At 39.4% G+C, this 20,038-nt stretch overlaps 1 protein-coding gene across 10 annotated transcripts in view; it reads left to right on the forward strand.

Annotated features, from left to right (window-relative positions):
- inpp4b (inositol polyphosphate-4-phosphatase type II B) overlaps nucleotides 1–20,038 on the forward strand; it is a 288,579-nt gene that overhangs the window by 210,030 nt on the left and 58,511 nt on the right. For all 10 annotated transcript variants that reach the window (XM_037764035.1, XM_037764032.1, XM_037764033.1 and 7 more), the window contains 3 exons: nucleotides 1,450–1,519; nucleotides 6,530–6,677; nucleotides 14,632–14,762. In XM_037764035.1, the coding sequence (XP_037619963.1) occupies nucleotides 1,450–1,519; nucleotides 6,530–6,677; nucleotides 14,632–14,762 (349 nt within the window). The remainder of the gene's footprint in view (nucleotides 1–1,449; nucleotides 1,520–6,529; nucleotides 6,678–14,631; nucleotides 14,763–20,038) is intronic.

Consider the following 20,038-nt stretch of genomic DNA (forward strand, 5'->3'; position numbering starts at 1 on the left):
GTGTTCTGTGAGGTAAAATTACTGGTTTTGTTTTCGTCACTAGCTCTTCACTGAAATACAAGAACAATGCTGTTTCTTAATTACCATGTCTTCTACATGAATCATCAACTTTTGAGGATGCAGAAATTCTGCTTTTCCCCACAGGACATGCAGCTGTAGCCTCAGTCTTTTAGCATAATATCATGTATACTGTATGTATGTTTAAGACCGATTTTACAAGATTCAAGTCAACCGGAAACATTAGTAGTCGGTCAGAAATGTGAAGCTGCATTTATCTACCTCTGTCTGAAATCAAGGACCCATTGTTTCAAAAATTAGGAAGTATTTTGAGAAGTAAATCTGTTACCATTATCACTGCAAACTGCATGTGTGCTATGTGAGAGATTGGAAAGCTTGACAGGCATAGCAACAGTAACTAAGGGGGTAATATGGGCAAATATTCTAAACTTGGCTTGGGTTTGGGAAATTCCCCAAAACAAAAAATAAAACATTATGTGTTCAGTAGTATTAGGGGGATTTTCCTCTTTATCTCACAATTTCTCCTCCCTGGTAAGTTCACTGAAAGAGCCACATTAACGATAATGGGTCTGTTGCCCAGTAACACAATTAAATTGAAAGAATTAAGCTGTTTGGTTCTCCATGATCTGTATAAGGTCAGGTGAGGTAAATCCAGAGCACAGGAAACTTTCACTGTTGTTTTTTTATTATCTCATTAGTTTTGGTAACCTGTGGTTATTCTGTAGAAGCAGCATACTGTGGTGTCTGTGTCACTTTGATGAATGTGTTTGCGCTCTCTACTGTATATCAAGGCACAATCATTTGAAATGTAGGATAGGAAAGGATGAAACTACAATTTAGCGCGTTGATAAAGACTAAAATGGCAGAGGAGGTAATAAATTCCCGACCGGCAACCCATTCAGTGAAGTCCCAGCAGTGTGTTTTCCTTCAGCTGTCACCTGCTGGGACATCACTGATTGCAGTGAAAGCAGAAGTGCAACATGCTTGAAAATTTGAACTAAAACGAGAGCAGCAGCTGTTTGCTCTGTGTGGTTCCATGTGGCTCTAGACTTTAAATGTAGTGTTTGTAATGTGCACACAGCACAGATTGTTTCATTGAAATTAAATGTCATTATTATTATTATAAGTAAAGCAAACAAAAGCCAAGGAAAATATTAATTCACACATTAAGCCATTGTGGGTTTTTTATGTTTTTTATTATTGCTTCTGACTGACAAAGCTTTGGATTTTCATACCTGAACTTCCACTAAACTCAGCTGTGAGATGAGTTATTGGTCGCAGTCTACATTTGTATTTGGCTGTGGTCACCTCCTTTTGGGCTATACAAATAATAAAAAGTAATAGTCATGATCAAAGCCCTCCTGGTTCTCAGAAAAATACTGTTATTATTTTAATATTCCCCCTCTGTTTCTTTGTTCTTTTCCTTTCCAGTGTCCCTTGGTCTATGAGTCCGCGTCCCATGCCTGCATCGACAGAGAAAATAACCCACTGACAGGTCCAGGTATGATTCACATCTTGAACACCTGCAATTTCACTATTCATTGCTGAATAATGTGGCATTAAAAAAAAGAAAAAGAAAGACAAAACATTTGTTCTCTAATTTCCCTGTTTTCTACTTCATTTTTTCTTTGTCCTCTCGGAATAAAAAAAAGTTATTTTTACAGGAGACAAATAGTGAAAACTCATCCTGTAATGGCGTCAAAGAAAGTCTTGAAATAATTCACCTAGATGTTATTGTAATGCAGCATTATGCTAGTTAGCATATTACTTTATCCAATAGTCCCTTAACATTTTCCACTCCACTCCTCTTTACCATAGACCCATTTTTGTCTTTTTTAGGGGGGTACAGGGGTCTTTAAGGGGCGATAGCAGGTCAACACTATATGTCACATGGAAGTTGTGCACATCATCTGAAAGTTGTTGCAGCACTTGTTGGGTTGCTACCATTTGTTACACAGATTTGGTGCAAAATGTAACAATTTTTTACCATTCGAGAATTGATAAAAATGATCAACAATCCCTCCAAAATACCACATTAAGCCAAAAAGCCATGCTGTGATTTGCTTTCAAAAATTTTTGACATTTGGAGATTTCTGCAAGATTTGCATTTTTCAGCGATTGGATGGGGAGCACTTCAGTTGTGTAAACTGCTCAGAAACCTCTTTATTGTCAATCTACCTAGGAAAGCCATCCATCCTCTGAATGTTCTAGGTCTCTAGTTTGTGGTTGTAAAGTTTCATGAGGCTGTGATTATCCTAGAGGTCACCACAGGTCATTTTATACAGTGAGGTCAAGATTAAAAAAAATGGTCTCACTACAATTAAATGGCTACTATGGGGACTAACATTATCACACATGAATACAATTGGGCTCATTGGATCCACAAGAGTCTCAGCTTTACAGTGATACACAATTTATGTTATTCCAAGACTGTTTAGTGATCCCAGTATGCAGAAGTATTCAAATACACCATTTTAGAATAGGCAAAAATAACACATTTGTACTGCATGCATAAAACTGCATGATTCTGTCCCAAAGCTGCATGTGATTATCATAAAGTGGGCATGTCTGTAAAGGGGAGACTTGTGGGTACCCATAGAACCAATTTTCCATTCACATATCTTGAGGTCAGAGGTCAAGGGACCACTTTGAAAATGGCCATGCCAGTTTTTCCTCGCCAAAATTTTGCCCAACTTCGTGGCATTATTTAGCCATGCTAGCATGACATGGATTACTTATGTTTTCTAGTTTCATATGATACTTTCACTCTCACTCTAAAACTGAGCCTGCTACAGCCTCTGAAACACCGTAAAGTTGGCCTGGTGCGCCGGCGTCCTCAAGGACCGGAAGAGTTTAATGTTGTATCATATTGACCTTGTATTGCCCCTTTGTATTCTATTTAACTAAAGAATTTTATTTTATATTTGTCCTGCTTTTATTAAATCAGTTTCTGTGCTTTTAGGCAGTGAGAATGAATAGTGGGAGACAATCATGAGATTAATTTAGTGGCAACACAGAAAGCTAGCTCTCTCGCTGGTAGAGAAATATTTGTAAGATTTTGTTAGAGAGGAAACCAAAGACATGTAGACAGAAAAGGGTTAGACTTGAAAAGGTCACAACTCCCGCTGTGTTGAAACTTCACAGCCCTTGTTCAGAGGACACTCGGGAAACTAGTTTCCATTTCTCACCCCATGCATGCATTTGTTCCACACATCCATTTTCTCCAGATTCCCACCACCTCCCTGAGCTCCCCAGCAGCCCCACGCCTGTTGTCATGGTGCCATTGTCACTTACTGTTTCTACTGTGATTAGCTAGTGAACTGCAGCCATGTTTGCAGGTGCACATCTGCAGCCCGTCAAAACAATACCCTCCCCGCAGACCTCGCCAGATTGAGTAATGCAATTTAGTCTTCCACTTTTATTACCTTTTGAAATGAGCATGCAGAGAGAGGGGAGCCCACGCACAGCACGTCTCGGAAAGTCATTTTCTTAAGAGGTGTCGGGAAGGGAAACAGAGGCGGCTGATTGGTGGTCAGATTAGTGTGGTGGCAGGGGGGAGTTCAGGGGTTAATCTGCTTCTCCGGCGGAGGTGGAAGTCAGCAACTGTCGCTCTTCCGATTAAGGTCGTGCCTTCAACCCCTTCTCTTCATGTGTCCCTTGCTCCCCATTTATTTTAGTCATCCATTTCACTTTCTCTAATCCCCATGCCAACAATGTCTGAATATCCCATTTAATTTAGTTGCAATTACGAATCCTTTCTGGGGTGATTCCAGGGCCGGGCTTAACCTTAATCATCATTAATTTCAACATCAACTTCAGCAGCGTAGAAAAATAATAATAAGCCTCTCTATAGCCTATTTGGCTAACAGTTATTGTCCTTCAGAGGAGCTCTAATTGTACCTGGGTTTATAGTGTATCCACACACTATTTTTGCTCAATATGATGTAACAAACAAAAAAAAATTACGCTAAAATGTGCCTTTTTCAGATATCTTCAATATATTCTTGCTGTTTTGATGCTGAACTTTCATAAACAAAGATATGTGCTACACAGTGATAGAAGCACCTTTTGTTTAGAAGGTCAGAAGTGTCTTTAGATGTTCAATAATTTTGCCTCTGAGGAATGTCACATGGTGCTTCATTTCTACGGTGCTCATCAAGGTTACTGTATATGGCTAATAGTTTGTCCATTTTAATCTCATCAAGTGAATAGTTTTCACCTTAAAAAATATTGGGAACGAATCCCACAACCCAAATCAACGGCCCATTAGTTTGTCTCTCAGTGCTGCTTACCCCATCTGTGGCCCATTAATTCCTACTGAAGACATAAATATTAAAAAACTTCATAAAGTTTCATCTTTTAAAAAAGCCTTTCCTAAAACAGCTGGCTGCTGCAGTTTTCATGCCGCTCAAAAATAAGTAAATCATGCGTTCTTTCGAGACTATTTTCAACTGTGGATTAATACATTTCCACCAAAACTGTTTACGTAAGATTGGTGCAACATGAACTGCACTACCATAGGTTCATATTAATGGAGAAATATGTCACCCATTGATGTGTTTTTGGACAATAATGGAGGTCTATGGCACAGAGGAAATAAGCTACTGTATATCCCGCTTTAGCTACACAGACAGTATTTGTTTTTACAATCAATTGTTTGTTCGACTTTTCATGGGATTTATTGAAAATAAGAAAAATACAGGATATTGCCAGGAAAGCATATAGTAATATTATCTGCTGTTAAAGAAATTAATTTAAGTTGGAGCACCTCGGTAGCCGAATGGTTACAGCGCATGCCACATAACGCAACGTATCCTTATACAACGGTTTGTATGACATCTTACAAAAATGTATTCCTCATTTTTTGTGCGTTTTCCTATGAATGTCTAGCAACACGTAACGCATGTGTCAATTTCCGCTCGTTACGTGCATACAGTCTTTTCAAAGTAAACTTCCATCTTCACAGGAAACAACTTGCTTAGGTTTAGGAAGATATTGTAGTTTGGGTTAAAATAACGCGGGAAGTGGCGTTACTTAATTACGGAAATTACGTGACAGATAAATCAACGTTGACTTCTGGTTTCATATGAAGTTCGAACATCCATCCACCCAACCTCCATACGCAGCGTTTGTTGGTCTTTATACTTCCTGTTTCACGATTGCGTGGATTACATATGAATTGATTTTGTGGGATATATACGAATTACAGTGCATTACTATTTGTAGGTATAGCTACGAACGGTGTATGAGAACAGCCTGCATAACCCCAACGTCCCCAGTCCGACTCCAGCCGTGTTGCATTCATACCCCTCTCTCTCTCTCTCTGCCATTTTCTGTCTCCTTATACACTGTCAGGTATATAAAGGTGAAAAAGGCAAAACAAAAAAACAACTTCTCCTACTTCCCACTAAACAGTTTTTTGTTTTGCTTTGAAATGGTTGCCCAAAATAACCTTGGAAACCAGCGTCAGTTCAAACCGTTTTTAAAACCAACCAGCTAGCACACGTCATGACCTTACATCTTATATTTATATCCTCTTACTACATAAGAACTCTCACTGTAGTGCGCATTGTTGAACCCATCTGCATTGAAGGGCATCACTGAACTTAAACACTCGAGGACAAAATGACGTAGCACCAGCAGGATTAATGACTCGGGCACTTAGACAGATGACTTTGAGGAAAGGACAGTGTGGGGCCAGATCAGGGTACAGTGCAGTATGACGGGTTTGGTAGGGGGAGCGTTCTCTGTGCTGTCAGCAGGAGCAGGAGTGTTTCTCACACTTTTGAGTTCAAGCGAAAACATTTTACTGGTGCCATGCATGTTTGACTGCCTAGAGCGAGATTGTCAACGTTTCACCCCGGGTGCTTCGGCTCCGACTTATTGAGTGACTTCTTTTATGACTGCAGCTCTGGAAACGGAAAGGAGTGGTAAACACTGTTCAAGGCAGACAGCTTTCTTGCCCTCTGCTGCCAGCATGCAGATAAGAGCATTAGAGCTGTTTTTCGTTCCCAGCCTTCGATTGCTGTTATTAGCCACTCTCTGCGAAAATGAAGAAGATCGGGCTGAATCTGAATAGGTTTTAATGGGAGAGCTGGGTGGCGGGGTTAGCAAGCAAAGTTTTTGACCGAGTGCTGTACAATAAACAAGCAATTAAAATGGAAATGGAGAAAAAAAGAATAACGGGACAAGGTCTCAGTATTCCAGTCGGTATTCTAGTCTGCTGTGCTGCCACTGAAGTAGAAAGAGAAAGGCCTTGGACGATGATAAACACCTTATCTATGGCAGACACAGTTATTGATTATAGAATTTAATTTGTGCTACATGCCTCGTGACTTTTGAAGAGTTTCTGTTTGTAGCTTCCTTGAAAGTGCCAACTGTTTAGATCTTCTGTTTTCCCTTTGTAAAATTTTAAAAGTTAGAGATATCTTTGATGAGAACGTGGTGTATTTTCTGCTGTGTCAGATGGTTCAATATACCTTTCTTCACTCCCTTTGTGTCCCTCTCTCAGTGTTCAAGAACCCAATATGCAAGGTGTACAGATTCCAAACAGTGGACAGCAAGTGGATGCTTGTCCGGGAACAGATGGAGGAGTGCACGCTGTCCTTCAGCATCCCCAAACAGCTGCTCTCATTGTATATTCAGGAGGACATGAGCAGGTAAGTCCCTCTGAAATCACACTGTCGATCCCGTGGATGTCACTGCCAGCTTTCTCATTGCATCAGATAGCTCATTTCCGTGTTTGTGTAGACATCAACTAACCAGCCAATGGGGAACAATGAAAAGTTCAAAGTAAAATTCCAACCAGGTGTTATGTGTACAGTAGGTGTGTGTAGTTTCTACACGGTAGTTCTTGACCCACTTCACCGTAAGCGATGGTTTAGAAGTTCCGCCTATATTTGGAGAGGAGTGAATTATTTAGATCTGCTTATCACTTCAAACGAGCCTTCTCTACGCCCACGTATCCAGAAAATGACAAACATTGTCTCTTTCAAACACACACTCATGCACACCTGCTCTTGGTCCTTTCTTGAAGCTTTGCAAGAAGGAACATCCTGCCACTGGTGCTGAATCAGACAAAAACTTAACTTAAGATTTCAGTCCTGGTTAATAAGATTACACCATAGACTGTATATAAGAAGTGGATGAAGTCACCATGATGTCACCCATTTTGAAGCCTCGAGTTTTGCATTTTGGCCGTTACCAGAAGTAACACGAGAGGGTGGAGCTCAGTACAACTGAATGCTGAATTAAACATTTTTAGGAGACCAAAATGTTACAATTAACTTTCATGAACTGAAAACACACTGTGAAAGGGTTAAAGCTGTAAGACAAAAACACAAACAACTCCCACGTCCTAACTCATACTCTGCTTTATGGTTTATTTGACTCTAAATGGGACCATAATTTACTGAATGAACATCATGCTGTATTGAAGAAGACTTGAAACTAGAGATTGAGACCATAAACTCACGTTTACAATGTTTACTGAGGTAATAAATCAAGTGAGAAGTAGGGTCATTTTCTCTCAGACTTCTATACAATCCGACTTCTTTTTGCAACCAGAGGAGTCGCCCCCTGCTGGCTGGAAAAAATATAAGTTTAAGGCACTTCTGCATTGTTTTCACTTCTCAGACCCACAGGTTGCCCACTGGTTAATACTACTGGGCCCTGAATTCTGGGGGCAGCAAACACACCATGAGCAGCAATTTTGTCAGAAATACAACAGAGAAGCAACTGGTGTATCCGTTAGTAGTGCAGCCATACACATGAACTCATGAAGTCAGTTAGTAATTGGCCTTTTTTGTGCGTCATGCCATGAGCAATTACGGTCTGACTTCAGGCTGCGCACAGTGCAAGTCGTTTTCCACACAATGGCAGGTCACAGCAACGTTGGTTACCTTGCTGAGGAGCCTGCAGCTGACTGTGGCGTCTCCTTCTTGTATCATTACCCCACCCCTGCCCAGAATTTAAAACTGATCCACTGTCAAAAAATCGTTGTAGTTTTTTTTTTATTATAACTTTGATACAAATTCTGTGAATAAATGTGCTTGAACAAACTGCACCAAAACATGGAACTCAAGAACATAACTGCCATTAAAGTCCAGTCCAGTTGATAGTGTGTGAGAATGAGGATGGGTTAAGAAGAGAACAGAGGGAGGTGATGTTTCACCAGTCCCTCTGAGTGGGCACCTGTAATTACATCCCGTAGTCCTTTCCCTCAGGCTCAACCAGTGTTTATCGAGGCAGATCATTCCTCAACTGGCCAGTTGTCCCTGGCAACCTCTTCTCATACATAACACGTACAAACACACACACACACACACACACACAGCCAGATGATTTCTTTATACTCCCTTAAATGCAAAGAATAGGCACAAAAATGCAATCAGAGACTTTGATGAACTTGGTCGTGGGAGGAGAGTTTGTAATCACAGTGTGCATCTGAAGGATCAAGCAGGGTTCAAGGACACTTTAGCCGTGTTAACACTGCATAGTACGGCTCTGCTCGACTCAGTTCGACTCACTTTTGGTACGAGATCCTTTTCTCTTGCCGCGTTTCCACTGCAGATAGTACCCCATCAGTGTAGGCGGGATTCTCAGCCGATCGTTGTAGCGGCGATACATTAAACTGCCGTGACATCATCTTAAACGGGACACTCGCTGAATCATGTCATCAGCAACCAAACAGAGAAACATCTACACTTTATCAATTGTACAGCGTAGTTTATGGAGTAGTTTTGCGAGCGCTAATGACGATTCTCTCTGACCAGTTCAGTGTTTTATCTCCACCTTCTAGTATCGGCTCAGCTCGCTTGGAACCTCGACCGAGGTGGTACCAAAAATGGAGTGGTTCTATTGGTACCATCCACAACGTTTGCTAATGGAAACGCAAAATATACCCGTTCTAATGTGTAGCGAACTGAACTGAACTGGTGGAAACATGCCAATTCACATGGTAAAACATACAGTGTGATCATACCCTCCACCACACACACACACACACATAGAAACATTATTGACCGATTGATTAACCAAACTTCGTTATCAGTTAATCGGTTCGCATTCCCAGACCATGGTTCCCACATGTCCTCTCTCAGTATCTCTACGTTCTGTTTAAATAGGAGATGATCTGCTCTGTAAACTGATCATTTAAATCACAACTAAATTTAGAAGACAATTATAGAATATTTATTGAACGTCTTATCTGTATAATACAGCCCATGAACACACAGCAGGCTCCAAACCATGACTACCATATACAGTGTTTGTTTATTAACAGGCATTTGTACCGTATCTCCAGCTCGGTCGCTGAGGCACCTCTCCTATAATCCTCTTTAAATGTTGTCTTTTTCCACGGTGCATCTCCATTTAGACATTCCTGTCAGCCAGCCTCACACATGGTGCTAGCTCGCTGTTTTTAATGATTCAGTTAGTGCTGCAAAGTTGTGCGTGCAGCGGCGGATGGTGGGCGGCTTAGTTTGCTTCGCCACTCTGTGATAATCTTGGATGTTTCTTCCTTCCGTTTGTTCGCTTTGATGTCTACAGTCATGTTTTAATCGAACTCCGCGAACACAGGGGTGGCTGATTTTTCTTCTCTCCTCCAGTGAAGATGCTGTGACTCCTCGTGTGTGTGTGTGTGTGTGTATCTCTGTATGTGTGTGTAAAGATAATGAATGCATGTGTAGTAAAGTGTCAGTGCGTGGGTGTCGATTAAACCCCATTCATTAAGAGCTGTCTTGTTTCTCATTAATGGAAAAAATCATGCCCCCCTTCTTTTCCTGTTAATAAATAAGTACTCTTATTGTGCATCAAGATCATATCAGTGACATTTTGGCATCTGGCTTCACTTTTTCCAATTGTGTTGTACATTCAGGATCAGCATTAATGACTGTGCATGTTGGATGGGCTTGTCTTGTTTTTTTCAGAGGGAGCTGCAGTGTTGTAAAAGAAGCGTTTGCTTTTCAGTCCTCTCAAGCAGATTTTATTGACCCCACACACAAAGCCCTCTGTGATTAAATTGAACAGGCACTATAACGCACCATGAAATACAGGTGCCCACACGACATGTCTTTGCTCTTTTGGAAATGTAGTCTGTTCTCCCAGTCATCCGTTCATGTCAATTTGAGCACAATGTTCTACTTGATTTTTGTCCTTCAATTAATTTTCTAATATCTGCATAATGTTTTATTAATGTGGGGGAGAAAAATCAATACAGCAGGTAGTAGTAGTAGTAGTAGTATCGCCATATTTTGTGTGGCAATATTGTATCAATTCACGGACGTCAAGTATCAGTCTTTTATTGTATAAACTATTAACCATATAAGTATGAAAACAGTATGTTAATATCATGAAATTAAACCAATACAGTACAGTATCCTAACAGGTTAGGTCATTTGAACCGTATAAACATTTAATTTGTAATTTTAACTATATATACTATATTTGAACTAAAATATTCAATATTACAGTCACCATGTGTTTTCCCCTTCACAAATTTAAACCAAGAAAATTAGATCTCATCTATTTTCTTATGTATAAAATGTTTATTGGAGCATTTTTTTTAAATGTCTGCTGTTAGATGTAACACAAGAAGACCCGATTGACTGTTGTGACCTTTTTTACGTGCATATATGTAGTTAATCAGCCTACACTTGCTCTTATCGCACCTTTCCCCAATCACACCTTTACTCTTTCTAGACAATAGCCCTCTGATTAAGGAGGTGATACCGTATCTCTCTGCCCACCAGCCCACTGCCTTATCACCCTCATTTAGCAAGCAGATATGTTCCTCTATTATTTTATCCATTATAGACCGGGATCATCCACTCCAGACTTCCCTACACAAAATAACAGATCTCTCCGGAGACAATAGTCCACTTTGACACTGTGATGCACAAATAGCAGTGGCTGAGAGGTTTAGTTAGAGGTTAAGATAATTGTGAATAGTTGCAATCTCTTAAAGAGCATTGGAACAATCTACTACCATGCAACATCTTCTATATAAACCAGAAAATGTGAGAACATTGACCCTTGATTGGTTAAAATTGCCCATTTATGGTATTAGTGGTCACTTCAACTGAAGTGGGTGTGCGGGAAACAATATATTCCTTACTAGCTGGGAAATCAACCTCAATGCGTCCATTAGCATGCATCAATGAAAAATGCATGATTTCTTTTTTTTTTTTTTACAACGATGTGAATCCCATTTTTGAGACTATTGCACAACACAATTTTTTAATTAACATGTATATTAATCATTAGTCTCTGTTTAAATCCCTTTATAATAAGAATGGTTTCAAGCACTATTCATTCGCCAAAACTAAAAATGATGCTTCCTTCGAATAACCTAAAATCACATGCGGCCCGTGCTGCTTGCTGCCCTTGGTACTGTAAGCTTCCTTCGCTCATGGTAATCTGGAATGTACTTCCTTTGTGAGGAAGCCTCCTGTCTATCTTCCTATACCATAAGCATAACTTACTTACAACCACCTGCAGAGCATGTTGGCAGAGTCGCCCAGCATGTGGCGCCTCTCAATCTAGAGGTTGTTTCCAGCTGCAGGTTTGTTTAGAACCAGGCAGAGAGGCGAGAGATGAGGAAAATGTCTGTGATCCACCATTTGTTTTACAGCTGGTCCGGTTGTTTTTAGCTGGGCTAGAATGTCATTTGCAAATGTCCGCTGTATATATACTGTATGTAGTTAGATGATGTAATGCTGTGCAGGGGTACGTATTTAAATCATTATAAACAAAAACATAGTTACTCAATTACCTCTAGTGGTATCAATCCATGCAGATAATTTATGGTTTAAGTTGTCAGGTTTTGATATATCGCTCCCTGAGATTTCTGCCCCTCTGTTAATACAGCTTTGGCTTTACATCGCCAACGATCTACTCGTACAGAAGGAGTAGGAAGTACATGACAACATTTCTAAAATCGTACAGTGTATGCCCACCTTAAGAGTACAAATGGTACTAAACATTATGATTAATCTGTGTTACGATTATGAGAGGGTCCTAAGAAAAGTTTCTCACTTATAAGGGGTCCCTGGCCCCAAAAAGATTGAGAACCCCTTGTATAGGTGAATGGCGAAAAAAAGGGAGAGAAAGAAACACTGTCGTCATCATATCAGCCAAACAAACTAAACTGAAACTAAACCTCCCGCTGCTGGCTCGTTAACAACAAGGCCGCTCCGATGACGTCATTTAGGTGAGACAAAATAAATCACTATCAGAACAGAGCAAACAAACTTATAAAGCAATAGACAGGCAAACTTATTACACAAAGATGTGGGCTTTCTAACACTGACGGCTTAAGTACAGCATCGTGATTAAATGGGTGCATTTGATATATGATGCAGCGACGAGACTATGTGCCATATGAGTGTAGCGGAGGACTCAAGTTGGGCTGCCTGAACTTGCTGGCAGGCGTCGCTTCATTAAGCTTATATCGGCCAATACATCAGACTAGCTCTAGTGCTAACAGTGTTTTAAAAAAAGATATTTAATAGAATCAACCACAACAGGTTTTTCCAGAAACAATGTGTCTGGATAACAGCTTATATTGGAACTACATCCTTACAAAGAAACTCTTGACAGCATGGCTGGATACCACTAGAGATATATGAGAAATACGCTTTTGTTTTGTTTTGTAATTTGGCTGAAACCCACCCCTTTAAAATATTGGGTTTGATCATACATATGACCTTGACTCACTCTCTCTCTCTCTCTCTCTCTCTCTCTCTCTCTCTCTCTCTCTCTCTCTCTCTCTCTCTCTCTCTCTCTCTCTCTGGAACGATTTCTATCGCGCTCTGCTGTGTATTGAAGTACTTCAAAGTAATCTAAAAATAACTTACTTACCTGGAGGAAACCAGGAAATAGTCTGGAGAGGCTATCGGCGCCTAACGCTTTGTTGTAGTAGTTGAACTATACAACAAAGAAATAACTACTACATTATGCATTCAAGCAATTATGCCCGGTCTCAACAATAAGTCGAACCAACGAGCGTGCAGCCTTTCATTTTTAGGACATACTGTATACAAAATGTATGAGGTGTAATCACTGAAAATTGGGCTCGTTATCATGAAAGCAATGCATATGACCGTGTATTTGTTATCCTGAATACAGCGTTGAACCTCCTTCAACCTCTAATTTCTATAATATCACTGCAATTTACTTTTCAATGGATGCTGGAGGGCAGGTTTCTGAATGATATCTGTCCATCTGATGTCGCCTTTCACATGCAAATAATGAGCCAATGAAAGAGACTGGACTTCCTAGTAGGAAATCAGCCACACAGATACACACACATGCACATGCACACACTCCTGCACGGCCACTGTTATTTCCTAAACAAGGAGCACAGATGGTTTTGGCCTTAGGCTGCAGGCACAACTGGATGAAGGCCAAGCAACGGATCACTCCAGTGACACCAGTAAAGACAGGATGGGTTTATTTTATACGTAATGGTGAAAGAATGGTGGGAGCAGGGGAGGAATTTGATAGGGCCGAGGGGATAAGTGGGCACAGTTTCTAGCCTGAGGTCCAGAAATGAGTTTATCTGGCTGAGCGCAGGCTGCTTCGGGGCGTTACTGTGTGTGCTTGTGTGTCTGGGCTAGTATGTGCAAGTCTGTGTCTGTGTTTTACCAGGATTCTAAATCGTATTTTTTTTGTATATCCTGAACTGTTTTTACACGTCTTAACCGCGACTACATTACATATTTCAAGTTTAAAAACAGAGATGCACAAACCAGTTTTACATATTTAGATGTATGTGGTTGTTAATGTTACAGAAAGGAGGCATTCTTATGTTTTTTCATCAAGTGTTGATTTGTGTGTTTCCGGAGGTCTTTTGAAGAGAATATCTCTGTCTTTAAGTAAAGTAACGTTTTTAGTTTTATCTTGAGTGAAAATTATACTTTTATATATTAACAAATTTAGCTTTTGTTTATGGTCAAATTTAAGTTGTAAAAATGCAAAATCATTCATTCAATCATAATTCAATCATAATTCATTATATTGACCTACATTTAGGAATATTTTGGCTTGTGACTAAAGAAAATATATTGATTAAAGTATAATTAAAAATGTTTGTACTGTACCATTAATTTAATTTGAGAAAGGTTAATAAAATTTCTCTAATAAAATTCAACTTATTCTACTTTATTTGAAGGTAAAAACTATACTTGGATGTAATAGTAAATCTTAGATTTTTCCAAATGAAAAAAATAAGTTGTAACAAAGTAAGAGTATGAAATCAAATTTAAGGTTTCAATCAAATCAAAATCATAAGCATAAATTGAGAAAAACTTGTTAATTTAACTTTTTCTCCCTTAAATTAAGTCAAATCAAGTCAGTTTTATTTATTTAGCCCAATATCACAAATTTGCCTCAGGGGTCTTTACAACCTGCAGCATACGACACCCTCTGTCCTTTACAGTACGACCCTCTCATTGGATAAGGAAAAACTTTAATTAGATTCTTTATGTCTAATATCAATGTTTTAAACACAAAGCTAAACGGAAGGAAGCCAAGATTTGTGGACATCACTAATGCTTTGTTTATTATCCATTAAAACCACAAAGGTCTTCATATATGTGTGTTTATCTGCAGGGTGCAAGACCTGAGGGAGCTGGGGGAGCTGTCTCCTCACTGGGACAACTTGAGGAAAGAGGTGATGACACGATACGGAGGAATCATCACCTCCTACCAGGACACTTTGGCTGAACTGGATAAGATTACTGGTAGGACTGCATCTGCTGCTACATTTTACATTCATACCTGTGTCTGCACATGCATTCATGCACACGCTGCATACAAAGGCATTTAATTAAAATCATACAATGATTTAGTTCCAGGATGTTTGCAGTGTCCTTGGTTTCATTGCTTTCTTGACCGCCTTTGTTCAGATATGATTGTCCAGATTTTTTGGTGCAATATAAAAAAAATATATTTTTTTCTCTTCATCTCATGGTTTGTCCTTGGATGTACAGTACAGAATTATACTTTTTTTGATCCCTCAAAAGCTTTGAAATGCAACTTTGCACATGCTGTCAAAAAGTAGAAGTAGGGCATCTGGTTTAGGTTTGCAGATGGCGTCGCATACATTATCAATCAACCAACGCTTTCTCTTTCCAGGAAAATTTAAATTTTTAAAACTGTTGGTTGCGGTGAAAGTAGTCTCTTACTGTGATGTGTGCACCCTAAATATAGAGACATTATGGGAGTAATTGAAGGAGTGAATCTGGCCTGACCTGCCCCTGTGTCGACTCTGTTATAACCCAATCATAGCTCAAAACCTTACCAAAAAGCGAAGACAAGTTTGAGTGTAAAGACGGATTCTGGGTGATTTGTGTCAATGAAAAGCTCAGTGAGAGGTTGCTTCATTTATCTACTTGCTGTCAAAGAGTTTCCATAGCAACAGAGGCTTCATCAGGGGCAATTGAAATGTGTGTCCCCATGTGCCCCTCCGTGTTTTGTCAAAGTAAACGTTTGCAGTGCACATAATAAGAACTGAGGCAAATCGCTACCATGTGCAAACAAAAACAGGAGTCTTGCATCTCATTTACACATATTCTGTGTTCTACTTGCTATGCAAATAGTTTTTGCACACTTTTTGCAAATGTTTTGCATAATAAAATTAATCCACGCAGTTAGCTCTAATGTGAGCACAGAAATTAATTAGGCTGCCTCTGACACCGAACAAGGAAACATTAGACATGCGATTATGCCACAGAATGCCAGTGTGGTGTTTGAAATGTATTTCAAAGAGGTGATTTATTTGCTTTGTTTATTTTCATTAATCAAAAAACTGTATGAAAACTGATACTATATATGAACATACATACTTTACTGTATATACTGTACATGTATATAAACATGATACATTTACTGCACAAAACAACAGATGTTTGTATATTATCTGTCCTCAGCTAAACTCATTAAATGATTACGAATGAAAATAATAATAACAAAAGCTCATACACTGACCAATCACTCTGGATTTGTTTCTTTCCTTGCATAATCTCTTCCTATGCATATTTTAGTTTCCTATGGGCATAGGGACATTATGGCTACTGATTAATTTAACTCTGATTTACTCTCATCCCCCATAATGAGATATTTGTCTCTGGCCAGCTGATAAGAGATGATGGTGGCTAAGCCTCTGCACTGCTTGCCTGAGCTCTGAGGGAGGGAGGGAGTTGATGGTGAGGGGAATGGATAATGTGGCATTGGTCATTATTGTTCCTGACAAGTCCCTTGTGTGGCACAGATGCTGCAATACACAAAGGAACCCCCGCCCAATTATACCACTCTAATCCAGCCCTGCATTAACTTAACAGGATGACAGACATTGCTAAACAAGTTGGGTGGGCAAGCTGCTGCAGATTAATTATTGATAAGTAAGATCATTAAAAAAGGCAGAGAGTAGAGACACAAAGAGTGTGGAGGTGGTTTGAATGTGACGACCAGTGGGTGAGCAAAGACAGGGGAGAGATGAGGAATGACAAGTTTATTACTCAAACTAAAGAAATGGTGACAAATAAAAGCATTGAGTGGCATTAATATAAAAAAATCAAGGAGCATCACTGTTCTCTTAACTTGTATATACACACAAATCAAAACTGTTAGGGTATTTATCAATATGATGTTACATCCACAATGTCTGTCATATAAGAACTTGCGCTTTATTCGGCTACTTCCGTTAGTACACTTCCATGTGGTACACTGTGCACACTATGCACTTACTTGTGTAGTGCGTAACCCTAAACCTCACAGCAACAACGGACAGTGAAAGTGATCTTTTGACAGTATATTGACATCATACCAGCAACATAACTACAGTTTCAATATATACTATATAATATATAAACTATATCTATAAGATATATCACAGACATGAAAAATATAATATGTTTATTTCTAACTCAACACTTCCTGTTTCCGTTTCAAAATAAAACTCTAAAATAAACTATGTAGAAAGAAATGGCTGGCAGTAGCAGCGCAGCAGTAGAAATGCTGTCTGTGTGGACACCACACGCATGAGAGACGCAGCAATTCAGCAAGGTAGCCGTCACGCGCTGCTCACACTGGCAGTGTGGCCCGGGCGTCAGTGGTCTGTGCACATTTCATGGGTCAGATGTAGGTTTTTGTTATTTTTCTGTTATTTAGTAAGAACAAAAATAAAAACCAAAGTTAGAGAAACTGCAGGTAGAGGAAGAAGAGAAACAGTCGGCTGGCAGGTTGCAGTAGAGTCATATTCAGTTCCATTTTATCCATTTTTAATGATGAGCTGACCTCAGCAAACACTTCAGATACTTTAATAATTGTACTCCATTCATAAATTAATCAGCCCTACTTTCATTGTTTACCAGCCGGCGAATTAAAGGCACAGACGTAATCCTGTTAGCGTGGTGTTTGTTGGACCTCCAGCACTTCTCCGCAGTGTCTGTCAGTCACTCTTAAATTCCACTTAAGGGATAACTTCAGCTTAAGGCCCAGAGCTACATATTGTAGATTAAGGCTCCTACCTTACTTTCTCTCTTTAATATCAGAACAGTCGTCTCTGCCGTCTGTTGCCTCCAGGTAAGGATGTTCAGCTGTGGAGTGCACAGACATTTTCTGTTTTGCAGGTTACAACAGACAGCATGAAAAATAATAATCATAAAGAAAAGCCCTTAAAATAATGACCAAAATGTTAAAAGACATAAAATGGATCAAAGTAGAAAGAAAAATCATGTCCGACGTGAATTCACACTTCTCTCAGGCTGACTCCGCTGCTCACACAGCGTGTGTCCAATCCTCCTCTATGTCTACAACATATCTAACTGTGGATTGATTAAAAAAAGCCTGATGTGCTCTCAGCGCCACAGGACCGTGAAGATGAAACCCTTAACATGCCACAGACCTACATTGATCTGGCAGACCTCACTTACAAGATGCTGTTGCTGTAGCTTGTGATCCTGTTTGTTTCTTCTCAGCTTGTCCTCAGGCACCCAGGCAGACATTTCTAAAAGCATAGGATATAGGTTGCCCATCTTCTGAAGGATTCAAAGGAGTACAGAAAAGTGGCTAAGAGCAAAGAAATGGCAGGAAAAAGATTAAAAGAAGAGATAGTGACCAGATGTTGGTCAGTGTTGCTGGCGTGCAGCCCTGCTGTCACATAGCCAGCCCACCTGGGCAAACAGATGGGGATGTGATATGGCTAATTCATCTAACCTACAACGGTCACTGGCTCGATTAGCCCGGTCCCCAGAGCTCTAGACCAGACAGTGAGAGCCCACTGAGCAGGAATGACAGCTTAGCCATTGACTTCAATGTTAGCCTTTGAAACATCTCCTCCTTCTGTATCACAGAGATGTGTTGATGTACACTGAGGAGACCAGTTCAACTTTATCTGGGTGAAGACATTTGCACAAACAGTATATAGGTCAAGAGTTTTTATTAGCCGCAATGTCAGTCTGTCGACTGAAATATCTCCCTATTGGATGGATTTTATAATTTTTTTTAACGCCACCATGAGATTGACATTTCGGGTTTTTTGAGTCATGGATCATTTGATGGATTTCTGAGAAATTTGCTACAAATATTAAAGGTTAAAGATTAAGAAAATAATCAGACTTTTTGTCTAACTATAATAGTTGTGTCCCATGTGTGTGCACTATATAATTACTTTAATTAATAACTATATAATTAGGGCTTTACCGAATAGTACAATGCTTACAATGCTCATAACTTACCATTTGAATTATTATTAACTTACAGAAATATTGTGTGCAATAGTCCACCTTCTCTCTTTCTCTCTCTCTCACAGCAAACAAAGCAATTGTCTCAGTCTTCAGTACAAAAGTCAAAATGTATTGAAAAAAGATAGATGCAATCATTTCCAAAATTTCGCTTTCAATTTTGAAGCATAGTTATTTTAAGCCAAAACACAATGTTTTTCCCTAAACCTAAACAGCTTTTGTTGGCTAAACCTAAAGTAGCCTTTTCTTTGTGTTCAAAACATAACATTTCACTCAGTTTTATGTGTTAGAACATGTTGCTTTTAAGTTTCCCTTTTACTTTTACAACGTAGTAGGCTTAGTAGGCCCATATTGACCCACATCTATGGTGCTTATAGTGACCGGTAATGCCTATTTAATGACCTGATAACAGTCGAATCGGGTGCAGCAGGTCTGCACATTTCTGCATGTGGATCTTATGTTTTTGTTTTCTCTATATTTAGTCGACAGATTGGATATTCAGTGGTTAGAAATGGCATCTGTTTTTTGCTCTTTGATAATTAGCAGAAAATCTGTTATTACCTTAGGAAGGAGACATGATTGATTTTCAGAGCTTGAAAATAATAAGTCACATCGCTGTCAGCTCCAGCTGAGTCATAAGCGTTATCCCTTTCTGAGCGGTAACACATTTCAGCTTGAGTGGGTCAGCAGTTTCAGCATTATAATGCTGTAATGGAGGTGCAGTGGGTTTGTTTTCATGTTTGGCCAACCTGCCAAATGATGTTAAAAATCTGTGGCAGGTAACAGATTTTCTCATCTAGATTCTGTGTAAACATAATCCTTCTGTAGCACCGAAGCTTTGATTGGTACATACGGGTCTGTTGCCTCGAGAGTAATTAATGAACAGAACGGAGAAGAGAACACAAAGTACAGTTAGGGCACATGTCAGATAGAAGTGCTGGATAGTTTGGATACTTTGTTTGGTTATTATGCTGCATTTAATATACATCGTGAGCTACAGTACAAGGAATACACAAATACACTCTGCTTCATCTTAATATTTGGAAATAGTAGCAGAGTTTCAGTCATTTACTGAAGCCTTTTTGGTGTTGGCTATAGATATGAAAATAATCATTTAATTAAATCCATATATTAATTTTGCTGTCATATATTCACTCTCACGAATTTGAGATACATAGAATAAGGGTCGAGCAATATGTTTTTTCCAGCACTGCTACCGATTATTAGCATTCAAGGAGACTGATAACTGATATTTGGAACCGATATACTGTACA

The sequence above is a fragment of the Sebastes umbrosus genome, chromosome 3 (assembly GCF_015220745.1).
Source record: "Sebastes umbrosus isolate fSebUmb1 chromosome 3, fSebUmb1.pri, whole genome shotgun sequence".
Lineage (NCBI taxonomy): Eukaryota > Metazoa > Chordata > Actinopteri > Perciformes > Sebastidae > Sebastes > Sebastes umbrosus.